This window comes from Cnephaeus nilssonii, assembly GCF_951640355.1.
Source record: "Cnephaeus nilssonii genome assembly, chromosome: 14".
Lineage (NCBI taxonomy): Eukaryota > Metazoa > Chordata > Mammalia > Chiroptera > Vespertilionidae > Cnephaeus > Cnephaeus nilssonii.
In genome coordinates this window covers 37,152,002-37,171,613 of record NC_137085.1, presented here as the reverse complement: position 1 = coordinate 37,171,613, position 19,612 = coordinate 37,152,002, and the positions used below count along the sequence as shown (strand labels likewise).

The following is a 19,612-nucleotide window of genomic DNA, read 5'->3' as shown; positions in this document are numbered from 1 at the left end:
GTCAGACATCCCTCTCACAATCCAGGACTGCTGGCTCCCAACTGCTTGCCTGCCTGCCTTCCTGATTGCCCCTAACTGCTTCTGCCTGCCAGCCTGATCACCCCCTAACCACTCTGCTGCCAGCCTGTTTGCCCCCAACTTCCCTCCTCTGCCGGCCTGGTCACCCCTAATTGCCCTCTCCTACAGGGTTGATCACCTCCAAGTGCCCTCTCTTGCAGGCTTGGTCCCTCTCAACTGCCCTCTCTTATAGGCAGGGTGCCTCCCAATTGCCCTCCCTTGCAGGCCGGGTGCCTCCCAACTGCCCTCTCCTGCTGGCCATCTTGTGGTGGCCATCTTGTGTCCACATGGGGGCAGGATCTTTGACCACATGGGGGGCAGCTATATTGTGTGTTGCAGTGATGATCAATCTGCATATTACTCTTTTATTAGATAGGATTCTGGTGGCACTATGGAGGGTTGAGAAAAACATCTGGGAGGGTTGAGTGGGCTGAGAAAAACATCTGGGAGGGGCTTTAGGAACTGTCTACAGGTTTTCTCCATGAGATAGTAAAGTCCTGAACAGAGGACAGCTTTCCCCAATGACTCTTCCCAGCAAAATTAAACCCTCTTCATCCAAAGCAGTTACTCCCTAGCCCTGGTGTATCCTGCACCGCAGAGCATTATAGTGTTGTGATATTATGTCATTACTAGAGGCCCGGTGCATGAGATTTGTGCACTGAGGTGTGTGTGTGTGGGGCCCTCAGCCCAGCTTGCGCCCTTTCGCAGTCTGGGACCCCTTGCTCCTTACCCCTGTGCTCACCAGCCATGAGCCCAGCTCGCTGCTCCTTAGTGCTGCCTCAGAGGCAGGAGATGCTCCCGTCTCCGCCACTGGGCTCACCAGCCCTGACCCCGGCTTCTGGCTGAGCTGCACTCCCCCTGTGGGAGCACACTGATCCCCAGGGGGCAGCTCCTGTGTTGAACATCTGCCCCCTGGTGGTCGGTGAGCATCCTAGCGACCAGTTGTTCCACCATTTGGTCAATTTGTATATTATGCTTTTGTTATATAGGATTATATAGGATGATATGAGGATCAAGTTCAGTACATTATTGACTTTTCCACCTATCTGTGAGACTCCATGGGAAAGAGACCATGTTTGCGGTCATCCTCGTACTCTTTGCTGTTTACCAGGAGTGAACTTGGAGCCTGGAGAAGTGTGCACATACTCATCAGCAATCAGATATGAGTTAACTTCTTTTAGGTGCTGAAGCGTGGGATTGCTTTCTGATGTTAAGCAGTCTGGAGCACACCCTCTCAGGGAGCCAGTCCCCTATGGCCTGCAGTGCTGGGCTCTTCCACGTGTGACCACAAGCTCACTGGGAGAATGGGGACCTCTGGCCACGGGGAAGTGATGCTGTCTTTGTTTACTTTGAAAACTCATTCTCCCTGTGTGTGGTCAAGGACCATTTCCAGTCTACAGGAAAAGGGGTGAGGGGTGGAGGTAATGTCTCATGAACCTTGCCCCTTTGCCTGTCCTTTGGCACAGGCTCTCTGTCCCCAAGACCTTTGCTATTGTCTTCAACCTGCGATCTGAGCTCCAGGGAGGAATCGGGTAGCCGGGAATTCTAAACGAAAGGCCAGGAGAGTGGCTTCCAGGGCTTCGAGTAGCCTGCAGTATTAATTGTATTAAGTGGTTCATTCCATAGCACAGTGGTCGGCAAACCGCGGCTTGCGAGCCACATGCGCTCTTTGGCCCCTTGAATGTTCTAACGCCACTTCTTCAAAATAGACTCGCCCAGGCCAAAAACCGACTTCTGCGCATGGGCCATGAAGTTTCAATCGCACTGTACGTGCGCGCCCGCACATGGTATTTTGTGGAAGAGCCACACTCAAGGGGCCAAAGAGCCGCATGTGGCTCTAGAGCCACGGTTTGCCAACCACTGCCATAGCACATGGTGCATTTTTTTTTGGTTTGGGGACTTGTCTTCTTACTTTCATATTACTTGTGTAAGACCCTGAGTCTAGTATGGTGATAGCTAGAATGCGGCAAGAGTTTGAAACATGTTTGCTGAATAAAGGGCCCCGTGTACAAGCCATTCTCCTTTCCTTCCTTCATTTCCTTATTTGTTAAATGTAGTGAAGGGGATCCATGTGTCATCACTACAGTTTAGACATGAAACATGTCAGAGACACATACATGTACACGCCACAGCTGAGCCCCCATGTAGGTGATTTCCCAGGTACAACATTTAAATCCTTTCAATAGTCCTTCGAGGTAGGTGTTAGTATCTCTTCTGTCACTCCCAAAAGTTTGGAAAAGGTTTGCAGCTCACAGTCTTGCTTTGGCAGGACTTTTGGGGCAAGTGCCAGCTGGGCAATATGGCAGTGCGAAGGGCCAGCAGCAATAGTTGGCTGTATGCAGAAGGTGGCGGGAATTCAGTGGAAGAGGAAACCTGGAGCTAAGTGGGGTAAATGCAAGCCTTCCCCCTCCACCTCACCCCCACGCCCAAACTACCAGAGGCTTTCAGGAGACGGTAGGTGTCCCATGTTATCCAAAATGGAGATTTGAGCCAGTCTTGTTAAAATCTTAACACGGCAACTCCTGGAAAGCTCAAGCAAATGTTGGCAGCTGACATTTGGGTTACAACTAATGCCAATCAGAAAATAAAGCATTGCTTTGACTGCAAAGGCTTTTTCTCTCCGGGATGGACAGAGAACTTAGCAACCAGGCGGGCGCAGGTGTGACTGTAGCACATGCAGCAGGATTGTCTTAGCTGACCCGTGCAAACCTTTCCCGATGCTCTCTGGTGGCTTGTCACATCCGACACAACAACTGTTATCCTTGGCAAGCTCTGGATTTGTGTATTTTTGGTTTGGTGAAGAGGAACAAATTCAGAGAAGGGATAAGATGGTGTGTAACTTTCTGAGCAAAAGAGAAACCAAACACAACGTAAGTAAATGTTGGCTTAAAGAATTAGAAAACGGAAGCTAAAGAGACAGAAGGAATGCTCCTTCTTTTAGGTTCCAGTTTAGCAAAAACAGTAGCCTTAGGGCAAAAAAAATCACTTCCTTAATAATCCCAAATCGTTGTAACACATACTATTCACATCAGGGGTCCTGTTAAGCCTGTTAATTACCCTGTGTAATCCCCTGCCCACCCTCCGTTTCCTGGTCCTGGATTAAATTCTAGTTGATAAAATACTTTTGTTAGCCACATTAGTACAATAAACACAAAACTGTCTGCTGTCAGAACATACTCTTATTCTTTTAGGAAAACAATGAGGAAAGATGATGAAAACCATTTGGAAACTGAAGGTGGAAAAAACAGAAAAATAAAAACTTATTACTACTGCAGGTGACCCATGAACTAGAGGGGAAAACAACCAAAAGCTCCCTGGCTTTGATTCATACCTTCAGAGAGGTTTCCTTAATGACTGCTCTTTTGTGTCACCAAAGCGGTGTTCATTTATCAGTCTGTGGTTTAATCCAAACCCATCAGGATGAACATTCAAGGAGGATGAAGGTTAAACGACAGACATCCCGACTTGGAAACTCCAGAGTTGATAAATGTCTACAAAACTTGACTGAAAAGGCTGAGAGGGGGAAAAAAAACAAACACCTCTCTCTTCAGAGCCATTGAAAACAAATAAGTATTTTGGGTAGGCAATGGGAAGGTAGGGTGAATTAATTCAGATACAAACAGCATGTTTTATTTTAATGGCGTGTTTAATTAATTGTGAGTCAGAGGGAAATTCTAAGCTGTGTCGCTCCTATATATCAGTGCTGGTAAATTTGTGGTGATAAGTGTATTGCAGTCCAAAGCAAAGGGATTAATCATGGAAAAACAAGGTCTAACAAAATAGTAAGATGTCTTTGGCAGTAGTTTGCCAGTCCTCTAGTTCACATTTGCACCGCTTCCTTTCTGATCGCCATGCTAGGCAAGTCTCACCACACTCTCCCTTTCTCAAATGTATTTAGTCTCTCCTCTCCAAAGTGCTCCTTTATCCTGACACAGAGCATGATGTCTGGCATGTAGTAGGTGCTCAATAAATGTTTGCTTCATTGAATCAAATTGTATTCGGAGTTGCTCTGATTGGTTGCCTTTGGTATACTGCACAGCCCTTCCCTGGCCACTAAGCATGGTATAGTGGTTGAGAGTTCAGTGCTAGAATCAACAAATAACAAATGCTGGTGAGGATTCGGAGAAAAAGGAACCCTCATGCACTGCTGGTGGGAATGCAGACTGGTGCAGCCACTGTGGAGAACAGTATGGCGTTTCCTCAAAAAGTTAACTGGAGCTCCCATTCGACCCAGTAATCCCATTTCTAGGAATATATCCCAAGAAATCAGAAACACCAATCAGAAATGACCTATGCACCCCTATGTTCATAGCAGCACAATTCACCATAGCTAAGATTTGGAAACAGCCTAACTGCCCATCAGCAGATGAGTAGATTAGAAAAATGTGGTACATCTACACCAGGCGTCCTCAAACTACGGCCCGCGGGCCACATGCAGGTGTTTTTGCTGTTTTGTTTTTTTACTTCAAAATAAGGTATGTGCAGTGTGCATAGGAATTTGTTCATAGTTTTTTTTAAAACTATAGTCCAGCCCTCCAACGGTCTGAGGGACAGTGAACCGGCCCCCTGTTTAAAAAGTTTGAGGACCCCTGATCTATACAATGGAATATTACACTGCTGTAAAAAAGAAGGAACTCTTACCATTTGCAACAGCATGGATGGACTTGGAGAGCATTATGCTAAGCAAAATAAGTCAGTTGGAGAAAGATAAATACACATGATCTCACTTGTGGAATATAATGAACAACATAAACTGATGAACAAAAATAGAGTCAGAGGAAAAAATATTTTAGAATATAATAGAAGTAACCCTGTTATTTGCAGATTTTTAACATTTCCTACAACTTTTGTGGTATTATACTATGTTAGAATAGTTTTGGTAATATTATATTTAAAATTTTTTCTTGAAATGGTTATTGCCTATAATATTATATTTAAAATTGTTTTTCTTGAAAAATTAATGTTTATTGCATGTGACATTATTATATTTAAAATAATTTTTCTTGAAAAAAAAAAAAAGAGTTCAGTGCTAGAATCAAACTCAGAGTGATCTTGGGGAAGTTACTTAACCCTCCTGACTCCATTTTTCTCCATAAAGTGGGTCATTTTGAAGATGGAGTTTTTACTTATGCAAGTGCTTAGAAAGAAGAAAAAATAATTATTCTGGGAGAATTGGCATGTGTGGATGAAGCTTTTTGGTAGTGTAAAAAAATAAAAATCTATACATTCTTTAAAAGGTAAAAATTATAAGTCTCTACAGAAATAATAAAAATGAAGAATTTGGTGAAGTGACAAACCTCTTCTCTACCCTCAGTGTCCTCTTCTCTAATATAAAATTAATCTCAGGAAATCTACTAAAACCATACTAAAAACGAATTAGTATTTAACATTCAAAGGTTATGTCCGAAAAGGAGTTCTGAAGGGGCTAACACATGGCCCATGCATTGTGACTGCTCCCTCAGCAAGGCACATATAAAGGTGACCTTCTGCTTGTAAATGAATGGTAATAATGATAAATCATGAGGTTTTCATGAGCAGTCCGTTTTAGGGCCCAAACTGACATTTCATTTTTATCTGATTCATGGGTTGATTTCTGGGTTGGCTCACTTTATTCTAGTGGGTCCCCTCATTTTTCTATTTTCCTAGTTAAAGAGCATCTCACCAAAGGAAAAGATCAGTTCTTGAATCTGGATGGCACTTCTTTAGCATCCGAAGCATGACAAACAAGCTTTTTCATTGCTAACATGTTTCCTTCTTATTGCGTGGCTAATTGTTTAGGTCTGCCACTGCTCCTTGACCTACAATGGAAACTGGAATGACAAAGCCGTTGGTAGAGGACCATATGTGTATAAGGCTGAGCCAGATTCTGTGATCGTCATTTGGTGGAAGTGGTCCCTGGGGGGAAAGAGTTGGAGGACTGACTGGCTCTGGCATGCATCTCTCTTGAGATTCTTAGGGCCAGGAAGCTCTGCTGAGGATAATGCTGTCTCCATGGGATGGCCTTGTCCCCCAAGAGAGGCGCTGAGGAGCCTCTTTGGTCCTGAGCCCTGGATTATTGAAGGAGAAGCCAGGGCATCCCTACTTACTCCTTTCTCATGCCGTCTCCGAAGGCAGGTTCCTGCCTCAGACTTCACCTAGGCAGCCCTGCTGAACGCCGGCAGGAAGGGGACCTTGCTCTGCAGCCGCTCACTCTATGTTCAGTGTCCTCCCTAAGACTGGCCTGCCCGTTTCTTGGCAAGGAAGCATGTTATTTGTGTATATATATATATATTTTATTGATTTTTTACAGAGAGGAAAGGAGAGGGAGAGAGAGTTAGAAACACCGATGAGAAAGAAACATCGACCAGCCGCCTCCCGCACACTCCCCACTGGGGATGTGCCCGCAACCAAGGCACATGCCCTTGACCGGAATTGAACCTGGGACCCCTGAGTCCGCAGGCCGACTCTCTATCCACTGAGCCAAACCAGTTAGGGCAGGAAGCATGTTATTTGAATATGTCCACTTTTCCTTCAACACCACCATGAGAATCTGTTCCTGTAACTTGTTTGTTAGGAACAAAATTTCCTATAATGATTTATAAAATTCTCTTGTCATTTTCTTCGGTAGCTTTATATTCCTGTGCTGCATTCACCTTAAAACCTTAGTATTTAGCTTATTTAGAGAGATAAACAAATAATATGATAATGATAGCAGCCAATGAACAAATGATGATAATAGCATAGGCCTAACTATAAGAATTAATTACCAGGAAACAGGCCCAGCTGTCTTTAGCAATTTTGAAGGCATAACTTGAAACATGGAAGATGTTGAAAGGAAACAAGTGGAGGAAAACATCACGGCCATTGGCATGTATACTGCAGATGTGAGCTTTGTCAGCAGCGATTCTCTGTTCTTACCGTAAATCTGAGATTGGTGTTTCAAGATCACATCAATTATGTTGAATTTAAAAAGGCCACGTGACCCAAGAAAGCTAGAGGGAGAAATTCCTCTATTAAAGGCACTGGGGATAATTTTATTAGCTTAATCTCAGTGTTATATGATGCATTGTTCTGCTGTCCAGTTGTGAGGCTAAACCTATTTATGCTTTGTGTCACATATGGTATCATATTGACACTTTTCTTATTTGCAGAGAAACTCCCTTTGCCTTTCAAATATATAATTCAGCGGAAACCCTAAATAAGGAATATGACCATATTAATTGTCCTAACGGGGTCATTTTGGTGAATGAAAGAGTATACTGTTTAAAAAATTTTTTTCCAATTACAGTTTACATTTAATATTATTTTGTATTAGTTTCAGGTATATGGCATAGTGGTTAATTATATACCTTATACAGTGTTCCCCTGGATAGTTCCAGTACTCATCTGGCACCACACATAGTTATTACACATAATTGACTATATTCCCTGTACTTTGCATCTCTGTGACTATTTTGTACTTACCAATTTGTACTTCTCAATCCCTTCATCTTTTTTACCCAGTTCTTCTCCTCCCTCCCCTCTGGCATTCATCGGTCTGTTCTCTGTGTCAACGAGTCTGTTTCAATAGTTTTCTCTGTTTTGGACATTTCATATGAATGGAATCGTATTGTAATAATTTGTGACTGGCTTCATTTGCTTAGCATAATGTTTTCAAGGTTCATCTATATTGTAGCATGCATCAGTATTTTCTTTTGCCAAAAATTATTGTATTGATATAATAGGTTCTATTAACCCATTCATCAGTGGATGGGTGTTTGGGTTGTTTAATTAATATTTTAAAAAATATATTTATTTTTTACAGAGAGGAAGGGAGATGGATAGAGAGTTAGGAACGTCGATGAAAGAGAAACATCGATCAGCTGCCTCCTGCACACCTCTTACTGGGGATGTGCCCGCAACCAAGGTATGTGCCCTTGACCGGAATCGAACCTGGGACCTTTCAGTCCGCAGGCTGATGCTCTATCCACTGAGCCAAACCAGTTTCGGCATGTTTAATTAATATTTTTGATTAATATGAATACTACTTCGATGGATATTTGTTTTTGTGTGGACATATGTTTTCACATCTCTTTCATATATATTTAGAAATGGAATTGCTGGGTGATAGAGTAACTCTATGGTTAACATTTTGAGGAAGTGCCATTTTCCAAAGTGGCTGCACTATTTTTCATACTCACCAGCCATGTATGAGGGTTCCACAGTCTCCATGTTCTCAGGGACACTTACCTTTTTGTTTCTAGCCAATTTTATGTCAGTAGTGCTGTCTCATAGTGGTTTTGATTTGCATTTCCCTGATGGATAATGATGTTTATCATGTTTTCATCAGATCTGTTACTTATAAAGGCCTTCTGGGGCTCTGGCTCTCCAGTTGTGGCAATAACTGCACTGGAGCGGAAGTAAAGCACCCTAAGATGAGAAGATGAAGGGAATGGGAGGCTGGGTTATTGACTGCTTGAACCACCAGATCTGTTACTTATAAAGGCCTTCTGGGGCTCTGGCTCTCCAGTTGTGGCAATAACTGCACTGGAGCGGAAGTAAAGCACCCTAAGATGAGAAGATGAAGGGAATGGGAGGCTGGGTTATTGACTGCTTGAACCACATGTATGTCAGAGCCCTCACGGCCTGCTCACCTCTTCAAATTCCCTATATTGGGCTCCTTTTCCCCCTTTCGTCCCTCCAGACAGAGGATTCTGGTGGACATCTGTGTGTTTTTTTCCGTTTTTTGTTGTTGTTGTTGTTGCCATTTTTCCTTGACACTCAGGATTCACAGGGCACTCATTCTAGTTTTGTGTTTCCGTCTGAACAAGTGGGGCTGATTCCCCTGTAGACCCTTATAGTACAGGTGGGTATGTGTGCAGGCTTGGCCAATGAGAGCATTGCATGGAGGTCCATGGTGAGCCCCCAAACATCTATAATCCTGGTGCATAGTCTAGAACTCATCTCTGGTTCATGGGCTGCAGGTGTTCTGGGGAGATTTATGATAACTTCCTTAAAACCATGAATATCAAAGGTGACATCTCCATCCTGATAGGTGAAATGTCTACACTAAGGGCAAGGTCTTACACATTTCCATCAAGCATGATGGAAGGCACACATTTCACCATCTCCAAAGACAGGGGTGCCATGCCTGGTGACATAGCTGCAAATATTATTTGAGTGCTTAAGGAATAGCCCAGTCTTTTTGGTGAGCCATCAGTAAGCTGTGCAGTCCTCTGATCAGCCAGGGCTGGTGGAGCTTAGATCAGTTTGGGAGCAAGACAGGGTCACACTGTGGGGATGATGGGCATAATCTTTGTTTCACCAGCAAGGTCACTCTTTCCCTTCTTCATTGGTTCTTACTTTCTCACTTAGTCTAAGGCACCTTTTCCTTACTTTCAGCTTTGTTTTACCCTGGGAGGAAGGTGGCCACCTGGTTAACAGTCCTCACGCCTATAGCTGAGTGATGTCTTTTGTTCAGAAAAAACTAGTCAGCAATCCTGCAGCCTGAAGAAACACCCAGGGGCAGGAACCCCTTCCCCATAGTGACTTTCCTATAGGTTAATTTCAATGTCAAGGTTAAAGTATGCTTCCCCAACACATCAACATGACCCATGACACAGATCTTTAGGCAGATCTGTGCTGTTCCTAAACCCCTAACCAGCCCAAGATCTACTGTAGCCATATCCCCCAAACACTCCCATTCAGGATTCACCCACCTGTGGGAACCTCTTCTTGCTCACTGACTTCTAAATAATTAAGCCACTGTGTCTTCTTCACTAATATTTTCTGAAAAATATATCTGTCCTTGATCTTCAGATGCAGAAGGCCTGTTCAAGAGGATATTAAATATTCCCTGAGGGGGAAGGTATGGGCTACTCTGCATGCTCATTAAGGCTAAGCTAAAAGGCAGAAGATAGTGCCCATCTCAATAGCCCCATCAGGGATGAAGTGGGCTTTGGTAGGGGGAACATGATATCTATTTTTTAAAGAATATATTTTTATTAATTTTAGAGAGAAAGGGAGAGGGATAAATAGGAACATTGATGAGACACACATCAATTGGCTGCCTCCTGCACGCTCCCCACCAGGAATTAAGCCCTCAACCCAGGCATGTGCCCTGACTGGGAATCAAACCAGGGACAGGGACTTCTTGGTTCATGGGTCAACCAATGATCAATCACTGAGCCACACCAGCGGGGCAATATCTATTTTTCAATGAGAGTTCCAGAGGACTGGTCACTTTAGAAGCAAAAGGAAGCAATCAGTAGGTGCTAAACTGCTTTCTTAAGCACAAGCCCTGAGATACCCCAAACCCATGCCCCCAACATAGGACACAGATACGGTATCACTATTATTAGTGAAACATTTATTAAGGCAAATCAAGAAAGAAGTTATTTTGGGGTGGGAAATTCTCTTCCCTACAAAAGTGGCAGAATAGCTTTCTGCCTGTATAGGTTAGTCAGATCTCTGAACACAATGCCTCCAGCAGTGGTGAGAGCAGCAGGAGGCCCGTGGGCAGCTGGAGGCCTGCAGGTGGGGCTTGGATGGGGCATAGTTCCTCTTTATGGGCACAGATTGGAGTTGCTTCTGACCTAATAGCTGGTCCTTTAATGCCACAACTTTCCAGGGGTTTCTGTCCTTGTCTCTGAAGGCAGCTTCTTGGCAGAAGGACTGGGTATTTGTCATTTTAAAGGAGGGAGCCCTGGGGTTGAAAGGATGCCCCCGGACAGGCTCTGCCTGGGCCCACACTGCTGCCTTCTGTGAAGCGTTCACAAGCTTCACTGCAGAGGGAAGGGGCTCTTGAGGGCAGGTGGTATCTACTGCAAGGGCATGATGACACCCCAGTTTCTCCTCGTGGAACAACCCAGTTAAGACAGCTCTACTTTTAACTGGGCCTCTGCTCTGTGTAGATGATAAGGGGCTGCCCTTTTCCTGAGAGTATTCTTGCTCTTTGTATTTTATCCCAGGATGAAGCCATTGAAAGAAACGGTTCATTTGATTTCTGAAAAGGTTTTCAGGAGACTGTGCCTTCTGTGATGGGCTCTGGGGAGACTTGCTCCCGAGCCTCTCCTTTAATGGCAGGTTTCGAGTAGGAAATCTCCTCCTTTCAGGTTGGGATGTTCCCAACCCTGCATCTCCTCCACCAAGCTCTTTTGATGAGGACCTTGTAGGCCTCACCTTCTTTGCAGCTGGTGGGAAATTCTTATTCTGGCACAACCTTGAGATATTCTTAGGGACCCAAGGCTCCTGTGGCTGCTCCAGACTGACTCCCGTGTTCGCCAAATGGACATGCAGCACCTGGTGAGCTGCCCCGTCCACACTGGAGACACCCTGAGCCCGAGTCAGGGAGGCTTTGTTAGTCAAGCTGTCTGAGGCATGGGACACGTGAGTGTGTTGGCCTTGGGCCTGGCCCTGCTTCCTCTTCTCGAGCTTACACTTTAACTCATCAATTAGTGTCATCTGAGGGTTTTCTGATTTAGGATCTTGGAGAACTGATGTTTTTTCTGGGAGGCTTTTAGTTGTCACAGTAGTTACTCCTTTATTCTCACTCACATTTAGCCTTTGGGAGATTCCCGGCTTGCTGGTTCTCAAGGCGTCACTCATTTTAGATTGAAGAGCGTTGAGCTCCTCACCCCTGGACATGGTGGGCATGGAGACAGGTTCTGATTTCTTCATCTCTTTGCCCTGACTGGAATCCACACTCTGATCCTTTGGCTCATGTCCATCCCTGGTTTGCCTTATGGGCAGCATTGGTGGGGGGATGTTGGCTCTTAGAGTGTCTCTCTCTTTCTCTTTGCCAATGTTGCTGTTTGTAACAGGCAGAAGAGTCTGTCCAGCATCTGGAATTCTTGGAACTTCCTCGGCCAGCTCGTGGGCTATTTCAGAGGGTGGTTGTCTCAGGGTCCCCTGTCCTTTCTGGCCCACAAGTGAGGTGGCAGAGTAAGGATGATTGAAGGTTTCAGAGCTTCCTTGAAGGGGTATGAAGCCCCCTGATTTGGAGGCCACCTCAGAAATCATGTTGGTGGAGGAGGAAAATTTGTAATCGAGAAAGGAATGGGATAAAGTATCTCTCGATTTACAGAGCTCTATGGATTGAAGAACTTTGGTGGGAAGGCCCCACGCCATCCTCAAATTGAACATGGTAATGTGGCCTTCCAGCATCTGCTGTGCATTGGACTCAATGAAGGAAAGCTCCTGGCACGTGTCCAGGCAGTTTTCCTCACGCACTGGTATTGCCAAACTTCGCTGTTCTACTTCACTGTGGGGTTGCATAGAAAGTGTCTGTTGGATAGCATGCAGTGAACTCTGCACAGTCACAGGGAGCTGACCCTTAATGATTTCCTCAAACTTCTTGCTTAAGTGTACTTTTAGGGCTTCTTCTGATTGTCTCTGACTTTTACTCTGCTCTGACACTGTTGAATTTGCTCCAGATGGACTCATCATACAACTCTCTGGGCTTTTCTTAGAGTCATACCCCACATCCTGAACTTGGTTGAAATCATGTTGTGCCAAGGTGGACAGCAATGGGCCTTTGACACAAGCTTCCTGACAGGAAATGTCTGAAATCGATAGGCTTGGATGGTCAGTGCCTTGAGGGACATAAATGGCCAATGCCCCAGTGCTGTCTGGAGATGAGCTCTCCAGAGCAGGCTTGGATGAGATATGAGTGGTTTTAGGTTGAGTCACAGTTAAACTGTAGTGTGGTGGTGGTGAAACAGACACGGTTGGTGGACCATGATAAGTCACTGATGCTGTGGGATTCAAAGTTAGGGCCAAATTTGGAGAAGGGTTGATGTATTGGGTAATGGAGGTTTCAATAAAGATGGTATTCAAGTTCGGAGGTGTTTCCACACTTTGGTTGTCATGTGTTGGGAGAGAGGGCAAGGCAAGGGGTGGAGGTGGGGAACTATCCACTGCGAATTCAGACTCCAGTGGAGGAAAAGGCTCTGGTGGCAGAGAGTGAAACGATGGTGACCGTGATGGAAAATCACCTAATGAGACCTCTGGGTTAGTGGAGAGATTGGAGGGTGGTTGTGGAAAAGGCTCAGGCAGAGGAGGTGGTATTAGATCTCCTGGAGGGACTGCTGGCTCAGTCACGGGCGCTGTGGAAGCCAAAGGGGACGCAGAGAGAGCAGCATCTTCCAGGGCCAATGAGGACAGCAGCTGATCCATTTCAGTGGTTGTATCATTACACACCTCACAGGAGGGGTCTGGACATAACAGCTGACGAAAGAGGGTGGAATCATGATGCTGGCCCAGGGGGCTGTAGGAGACAGGAGGTACAAAGCTGAAGCCAGGATTAGAACAAGGAAAGGAGGACCTCCTGGCCTGATTGGGGTGGAGGGTGGGGGCACCTGAAGCCTGCTGCCCCTTCACATTGCCTCACATCCATGACTTCACAATGCACTCAATAGCACTTACCCCAAGGCCTTCACCCAAGTCCCCATTCCTGTGGCAACCCTCTCCCATGACTACGGAAGGCTGCACTGAATCCCTGAAATTGCATAGGACATGCTAAAGAGGGATTAGGCTCGATCCCAGTGTAGGTTATGCAGGAGGCAGCCAATCATTGATTCTTTCTAATCATTGATGTTTCTATTTCTCTCTTCCTCTCCCTCCCTCTCTGAAATCAATAAAAATATATTTTAAAAAAGGAGGGATCATGAAAAAGGGGGAATGATTACTCACCTTTTAAGGAGAAAAATCAACATCTTTATATCCTCTTCTTCCTTCTGGTTGTATCTGCAACCTGGGAAACCAGGAGTGTGTGTTATATGTGGTAAAGGTGTGGAATCCCAGCTACTATACAGGAGTACCTTTATGGGAGACCATTGGGATATTAGACTGAAAGCTCCATGAGTCAGTAAGTGAGGTCAAATCGTCAATAATAATATTAATAAGGTTCCTATGTGTGTTGCTTCATTTGTAAAGTGTTTTCATGTACATTATCTCATTTGATGTTCAAACCCACTGTGAAACAGAGTGGTCAGTGGTTACATCAAAGAGGAATCTGATCATCCTGAAGTTGAAGTACTTTCACAAAGTCAGGAGCCAGAAGTGCTGACTCTCTCCGTCTGCTGGGCAATACCCATTGCCCAGGCCCATCACTACTTCATACCCAGGGACAGCAGAGCAGGGACTCTGAGAAGTATTTCAAGTTCTGTCTTCCCATGAGCCTCTTCTGTGGCCTCTGTATACTGAGAGGAATTGTGTTGAGCGATTGACCTCATAGAAATCGTGAACCTGGTTCCTCATGGAAAGGAGAGAAAGGGTCAGCCTTAGGGAGCTCACATGGAGGGGGCAGAACCTTACCTTTCTTTGTCCCACCTTTACTCCTCCTCTTGGCTCTGCCCTGATGACACTGAGAATGAAAGAAAAGAATGAGAGGGTGGGACCTGTCACTCCTCTCCCTAGGAATCTCAGACATTAATTATCCAAGAATTAATGGAACTTTATATCATTTTAAAAAATATTTAAAATGTTTTCAAATTTTTCTTCTTTGAAAAACTCAAAGAAGTATTGTGTCCATGAGGTTCATAGTCAGTTATCAGTCAGAAGCCCTCTGCTTAAGGAGGGCATAAAATCTGGGGCCAACAGTCTCATTTCTGCTTCATCAGATAGGACCCTGTGACCTGGGACAGAGCTCCGGCTCCTGCCTCTGCTCAGAGGCTCCCAGGTGCTCAGCACTGCTCTCCTGATCAGCCCAACAGAGAGGAAAGCTTGGTCCAGTTATGCCTGACATGGGAATATGATCATGATGAAGTGCGATGGAACTCTCATCTCTAGCAGAGATCCCAAACTCAAAATAACCCAATCCAGTGCCATGAAGGCACTGTTTGGGGTTTTATACAGGAATTCTCCACCATACCCAGATGGTCTGTGAGCTTCAGATGGTGGTAGCCTGAGTCCTCCCTGACCCCCTAGCCCTGACTGGTCTCTTCCCCTAAAAAAGTGATGTTGTTCTCTCCTCAGCCATTCCATCTTAGGTGTCTCTTTGACTCAACAAAACTCATTTATAAACGTGGGACTAGAAATGGAAACAACAATAAAGAATCTCTGTTGGGGCTTGTGCAGGGTATCTTACCTTTTCTGTCTGTTCATTTTCACAGAAGATTCGGATCAATAGAACTTTCAACAGGAAACAGAAGAAGTAGATGAGCACCCCCAACACAGAGAAGTGAGTTAGGGTGCAGTAACAATCTTCAGGTTCTGAGCAGAAACTCTGATAAAGCTCTGGGAGGCTATTCAGAAGTAGGTTGAAAGTCATTTACTGAATGGCAATGCTGCCTGACTCAACTGAGCTCTGAGGGTGCAGACTCTTGACTTTATAGGTAGGCCTGCATCACAGAGCACTGAGGAGTCACAGAGGGTTTCTGAGGGTGGGGGGTGGGGGGGGGAGGAAGAGGGTATACCTTCAAGAGGGTGTGTCCACAGCCCCTCCCTCCATCAGCCCAGCAGATTCCCTCCACCCCTTTTGGGCCTCTAGGACCCTCTGCCCTACTCTGTTATCCTATTTTCCAACCTGCCTTTTACTATATCATTTATTTATCTTAATGAATGTTCTGCTGATTCCATCTGTAACCCAGCTATTACCTGAATCCCCCCTTATGTGTGGAGACTTTGACTTGGGCCTCACCATGTTCACTACTTTGAAACTCTGAAAATAGTGCCTGGAATTTTTGCTTATACCCAAACACTTACACTCAGGATCATATATGTCCTCAAATCTGTCTTTCCTATAGAATGTTTTACCTTACACGAACCCAGATATAGAACTTAGCATCCCCCTCCCCTCATTGATCCTTTTTTTTGTTTAAATTTCTTTATTGATTAAGGTATCACATATTTTCCTCATCTCCCCCATTCCCATTTCAAACCCCGCCCCACGCATGCCCCCACCCCCTGTTGTCCTTGACCACTGGTTAGGCTCATATGGATGCACACAAGTCCTTTGATCTCTCCCCTTTATCTCCACCCTCCCCTCTCCTCCCTCTGAGGTCCAACATTCTGATCCATGCCTCCTTATCGCTGGGTCTGTTCTTGTTCATCAGTCTGTGTTGTTCATCATTTCCCCTAGATGAGTGAGATCACGTGCTACTAGAAATATACTTATAAGAACCGAAAATGAGACAAGTAATAATGGTTATGCTGAAAGGCAAATGAATCAGTCTGTAGTGAGTTTCTTTCTGGGCCAGCAGTTCTTTTGAATCCCAATTTCAATGTCAAACAGTTCCTTATGTGTACATGTCAGCAATGATATTTAAGTTCTGGTTGGTCTCATTGATCTTTAGAGAGAGTGTGGAAGGGAGACACATGAATTGGTTGCCTCTCAGATGCACCCGGGGTGGGACCAGAAATAGAACCTGCAACCGAGGTACATGCCCTTGACCAGGAATTGAATCTGAGACTGGGGCTGATGCTCTCACCACCTAGAAACACTGCCTGGGGCTTAGATTTTTGTTTCAGTTAGCCTTTACTGTCTTCAGTCAGAGGGACTAATTGAAATAATAATTTATTATTCAATATTCACAAGAACAAAATGAGTATGAAATAAATGTAAATAATTGAACCTTTAAGTGATGTTAGGGGTAAATCTGTGGCACTTATTTCTCTGAAGTTAGTGAAGCTTAAACTGCATAAAGACTTTCCGAATATGCCACACACACACACACACACGCACACACACGCACACACACACACACACACACACTCATACACACACACCTTTTGACAGTACATTGCAGTATTTTCAAAATAAACTATTTCCTCTTTTATTTCAATACTAGAGGCCCATTTGTGCATGGGATTGGGGGGCGGTCCCTCAGCCCAGCCTGCACCCTCTTACAGTCCAGGACCCCTTGGGGTCCTTCACGCTGCCACAGAGGCTAGAGAGGCTCCTGCCACTGCCCCTGTGCCAGCCATGAGCCTGGTTTCTGGCTTCACAGCACCTTCCCTGTGGTCGCTTTGCATATTAGCCTTTTATTATATAGGATTTTATTTGTTATTTGACCCTTCTTACGCCATCTAAAATACAGATAGCCCCTGTCATCTATATCAATTTTCGAGCATCTGTATGAATCTTTATCTTAGTCATTTTGGGTTGCTGTAATAAAAATACCATAGACTGGGGACTTAAATAACAAACATTTACATAGCTCTAGAGGCTAGGAAGTCCAACATCAAGACACAAGCAGATTCAGTGTCTAGTGTGGCTCACTTTCTGGTTCATAAAGAGCTGTCTTCTCCTCACCACCTCACATTGTCTAAAAAGATGGTGAGGGGACTTTCTGGGATCTTTTAAAATTTTTGTTTTCAATTACAGCTTACATTCAATATTATTTTATATTAGTTTCAGGTGTACAACATAATAGTTAGATAATCATATACTTTACAAAGTGACCCCCCCTGATATTTACAGTGTCCACCTGGCACCATACATAGTTATTACAATACTAGAGGCCTATTGTACGAATCTTCGTGCAACAGGCCTTCCTTCTCCTGGCTGCCAGCACTGGTTTTCCTCTGGCACCCGGGACCCAGGCCTTCGCTCCACCGCAGCGGAGAAGCCAAACCTTGAGGCTTCTCTGTTTCTGCCACAGCGAGGCTTGGCTTCTCTGCTCCGACCGCAGTGGAGAAGCCAAGCCTCTTCAGTCTTCAGCTGTCTTCAGTCTTCACTCGGGCCGGAGCCTTCAGTCTTCGCTCCGTACCTGCGTATGCAAATTAACCTGCCATCTTTGTTGGGTTAATTTGCATACTCACTCCTATTTGGCTGGTGGGTGTCGTGGAGGTATGGTCAATTTGCATATTTCTCTTTTATTAGTGTAGATTATTGACTATATTCCCTATGCTGTACTTTACATCCCTATGACTACTTTGTAACTACCAATTTGTACTTCTTAATCTCTTTACCATTTTATCCAACCCCCCATGCCAAAATCCTCTCTTATCTGATAAATGTCCAAATGTTTTCTGTATCAATGAGTCTGTTTCTATTCTGCTTATTCATTTACCAGGTGTACCAGTTAATAATGCGGATTTTTTTCAATAGATGGAGTTACACATATGTTGATATGTATGCGATTTGATATGTAAGCTATTTTGTTGTATTGACAACAAGCTTCAAAACTTCGTATGTCGAATTTTCTGAAGGTGGTAACATCATAGGTATTTTTACGTTTAAAAATGTCGAAGTTTGTGCCAAAAAAAGAGCATTTGCGGGAAGTTTTAATTCATTGCTTTATTTTGAAGAAAAGTGCTGCTGAAAGTTATTGTATATACTTTGGGAAGCTTATGGTGAACATGCTCCATCTCAAGATACTTGTGAATGCTGGCTTAAATGCTTTAAAAGTGATGATTTCGATGTGAAAGACAAAGAACGTCCAGGTCAACAGAAAAGGTTTGAAGACCAACAATTACAAGCATTATTGGATGAAGATGGGTGTCAAACTCAAAAACAACTTGCAGAAAGATTAAACATTGCTCAGCAAACAATTTCCAATCATTTACAAGCCATGGAAATGATTTTAAAGGAAGGAAAATGGGTGCCATATCAACTGAACGAAAGACAAATGGAAAATCGGGAAGTCATCAGTAAAATGTTGCTTCAACGGCACGAAAGAATGTCTTTTTTGCATCGCATTGTGACTGGCAATGTAAAGTGGATTTATTTTGTGAATCCCAAATGCACAAAATCATGGGTTGATCTAGATTCTAGGTCAACCATCAACATCGACTGCAAGGCCAAATTGATTTGGAAAGAAGACAATGCTCTGCGTTTGGTGGGATTAGGAAGGTGTGGTGTATTATGCGCTTCTAAAACCAGGTGAAACCATTAATACTGATTGCTACCGACAACAAATAATCAATTTGAACCATGCTTTGATAGTGAAATGACCAGAATGTGCCAGAAGACACAGCAAAGTAATTTTGATTCATCATAACACACCATGACCCACTTCAAAACCAGTTAAAGACACGTTAAAAGATCTTGCCTGGGAAGTTTTAACCCACCCGCTGTATTCACCAGACCTTGCTCCTTCAGATTGCCACTTGTTCTGATAGAAGGCACATGCACTTTCTGAGCAGCACTTCAAAACATACGAAGAAGTAGAAAATTTGGTCTCTGAATGGTTTGCCTCAAAACAAGAAAAGTTCTATTGGGACGGTAACCACAAATTACCTGAAAGATGGGGGAAATGTGTAGCTAGCAATAGACATTACTTTGCATAAAGCACTTTTGATGTTTCTCTTGAAATTATCGTGTTTTCTTTGATTACAAAATTCGCATTATTAAGTGGTACACCTAGTATTTTGTTCTTTACATTTTACATATAAGTGAAATTATATGGCATTTTCTTTCTTTGACTGACTTATTTCACTTGGCATGATACCCTTTAGGTCTAGTCAACTGTCACAAATGGTAAAATTTCATTCTATTTTTATGGCTGAGTAATATTCCATTGTATATATGTACCACCACTTCTTTATTGACTCATCTATTGATGGACACTTTGGTTTTTCCATACCTTGGCTATTATAAATAACACTTCAGTGAACATAGAGGTGCATGTATTCTTTCAAATTTGTGTTTTAT

At 44.0% G+C, this 19,612-nt stretch overlaps 1 protein-coding gene across 1 annotated transcript; it reads right to left on the bottom strand.

Annotated features, from left to right (window-relative positions):
• Positions 1–10,473: 10,473 nt before the first annotated feature.
• Positions 10,474–13,466, bottom strand: LOC307111167 (spermatogenesis-associated protein 31D1-like; the record flags this gene model as incomplete). The annotated part of the gene is made up of 2 exons (XM_079790836.1): positions 10,474–13,306; positions 13,441–13,466. 2 exons carry the CDS (start codon positions 13,464–13,466, stop codon positions 10,474–10,476), a joined length of 2,859 nt encoding a protein of 952 aa, XP_079646962.1.
• Between the last annotated feature and the right edge of the window lie 6,146 nt (positions 13,467–19,612).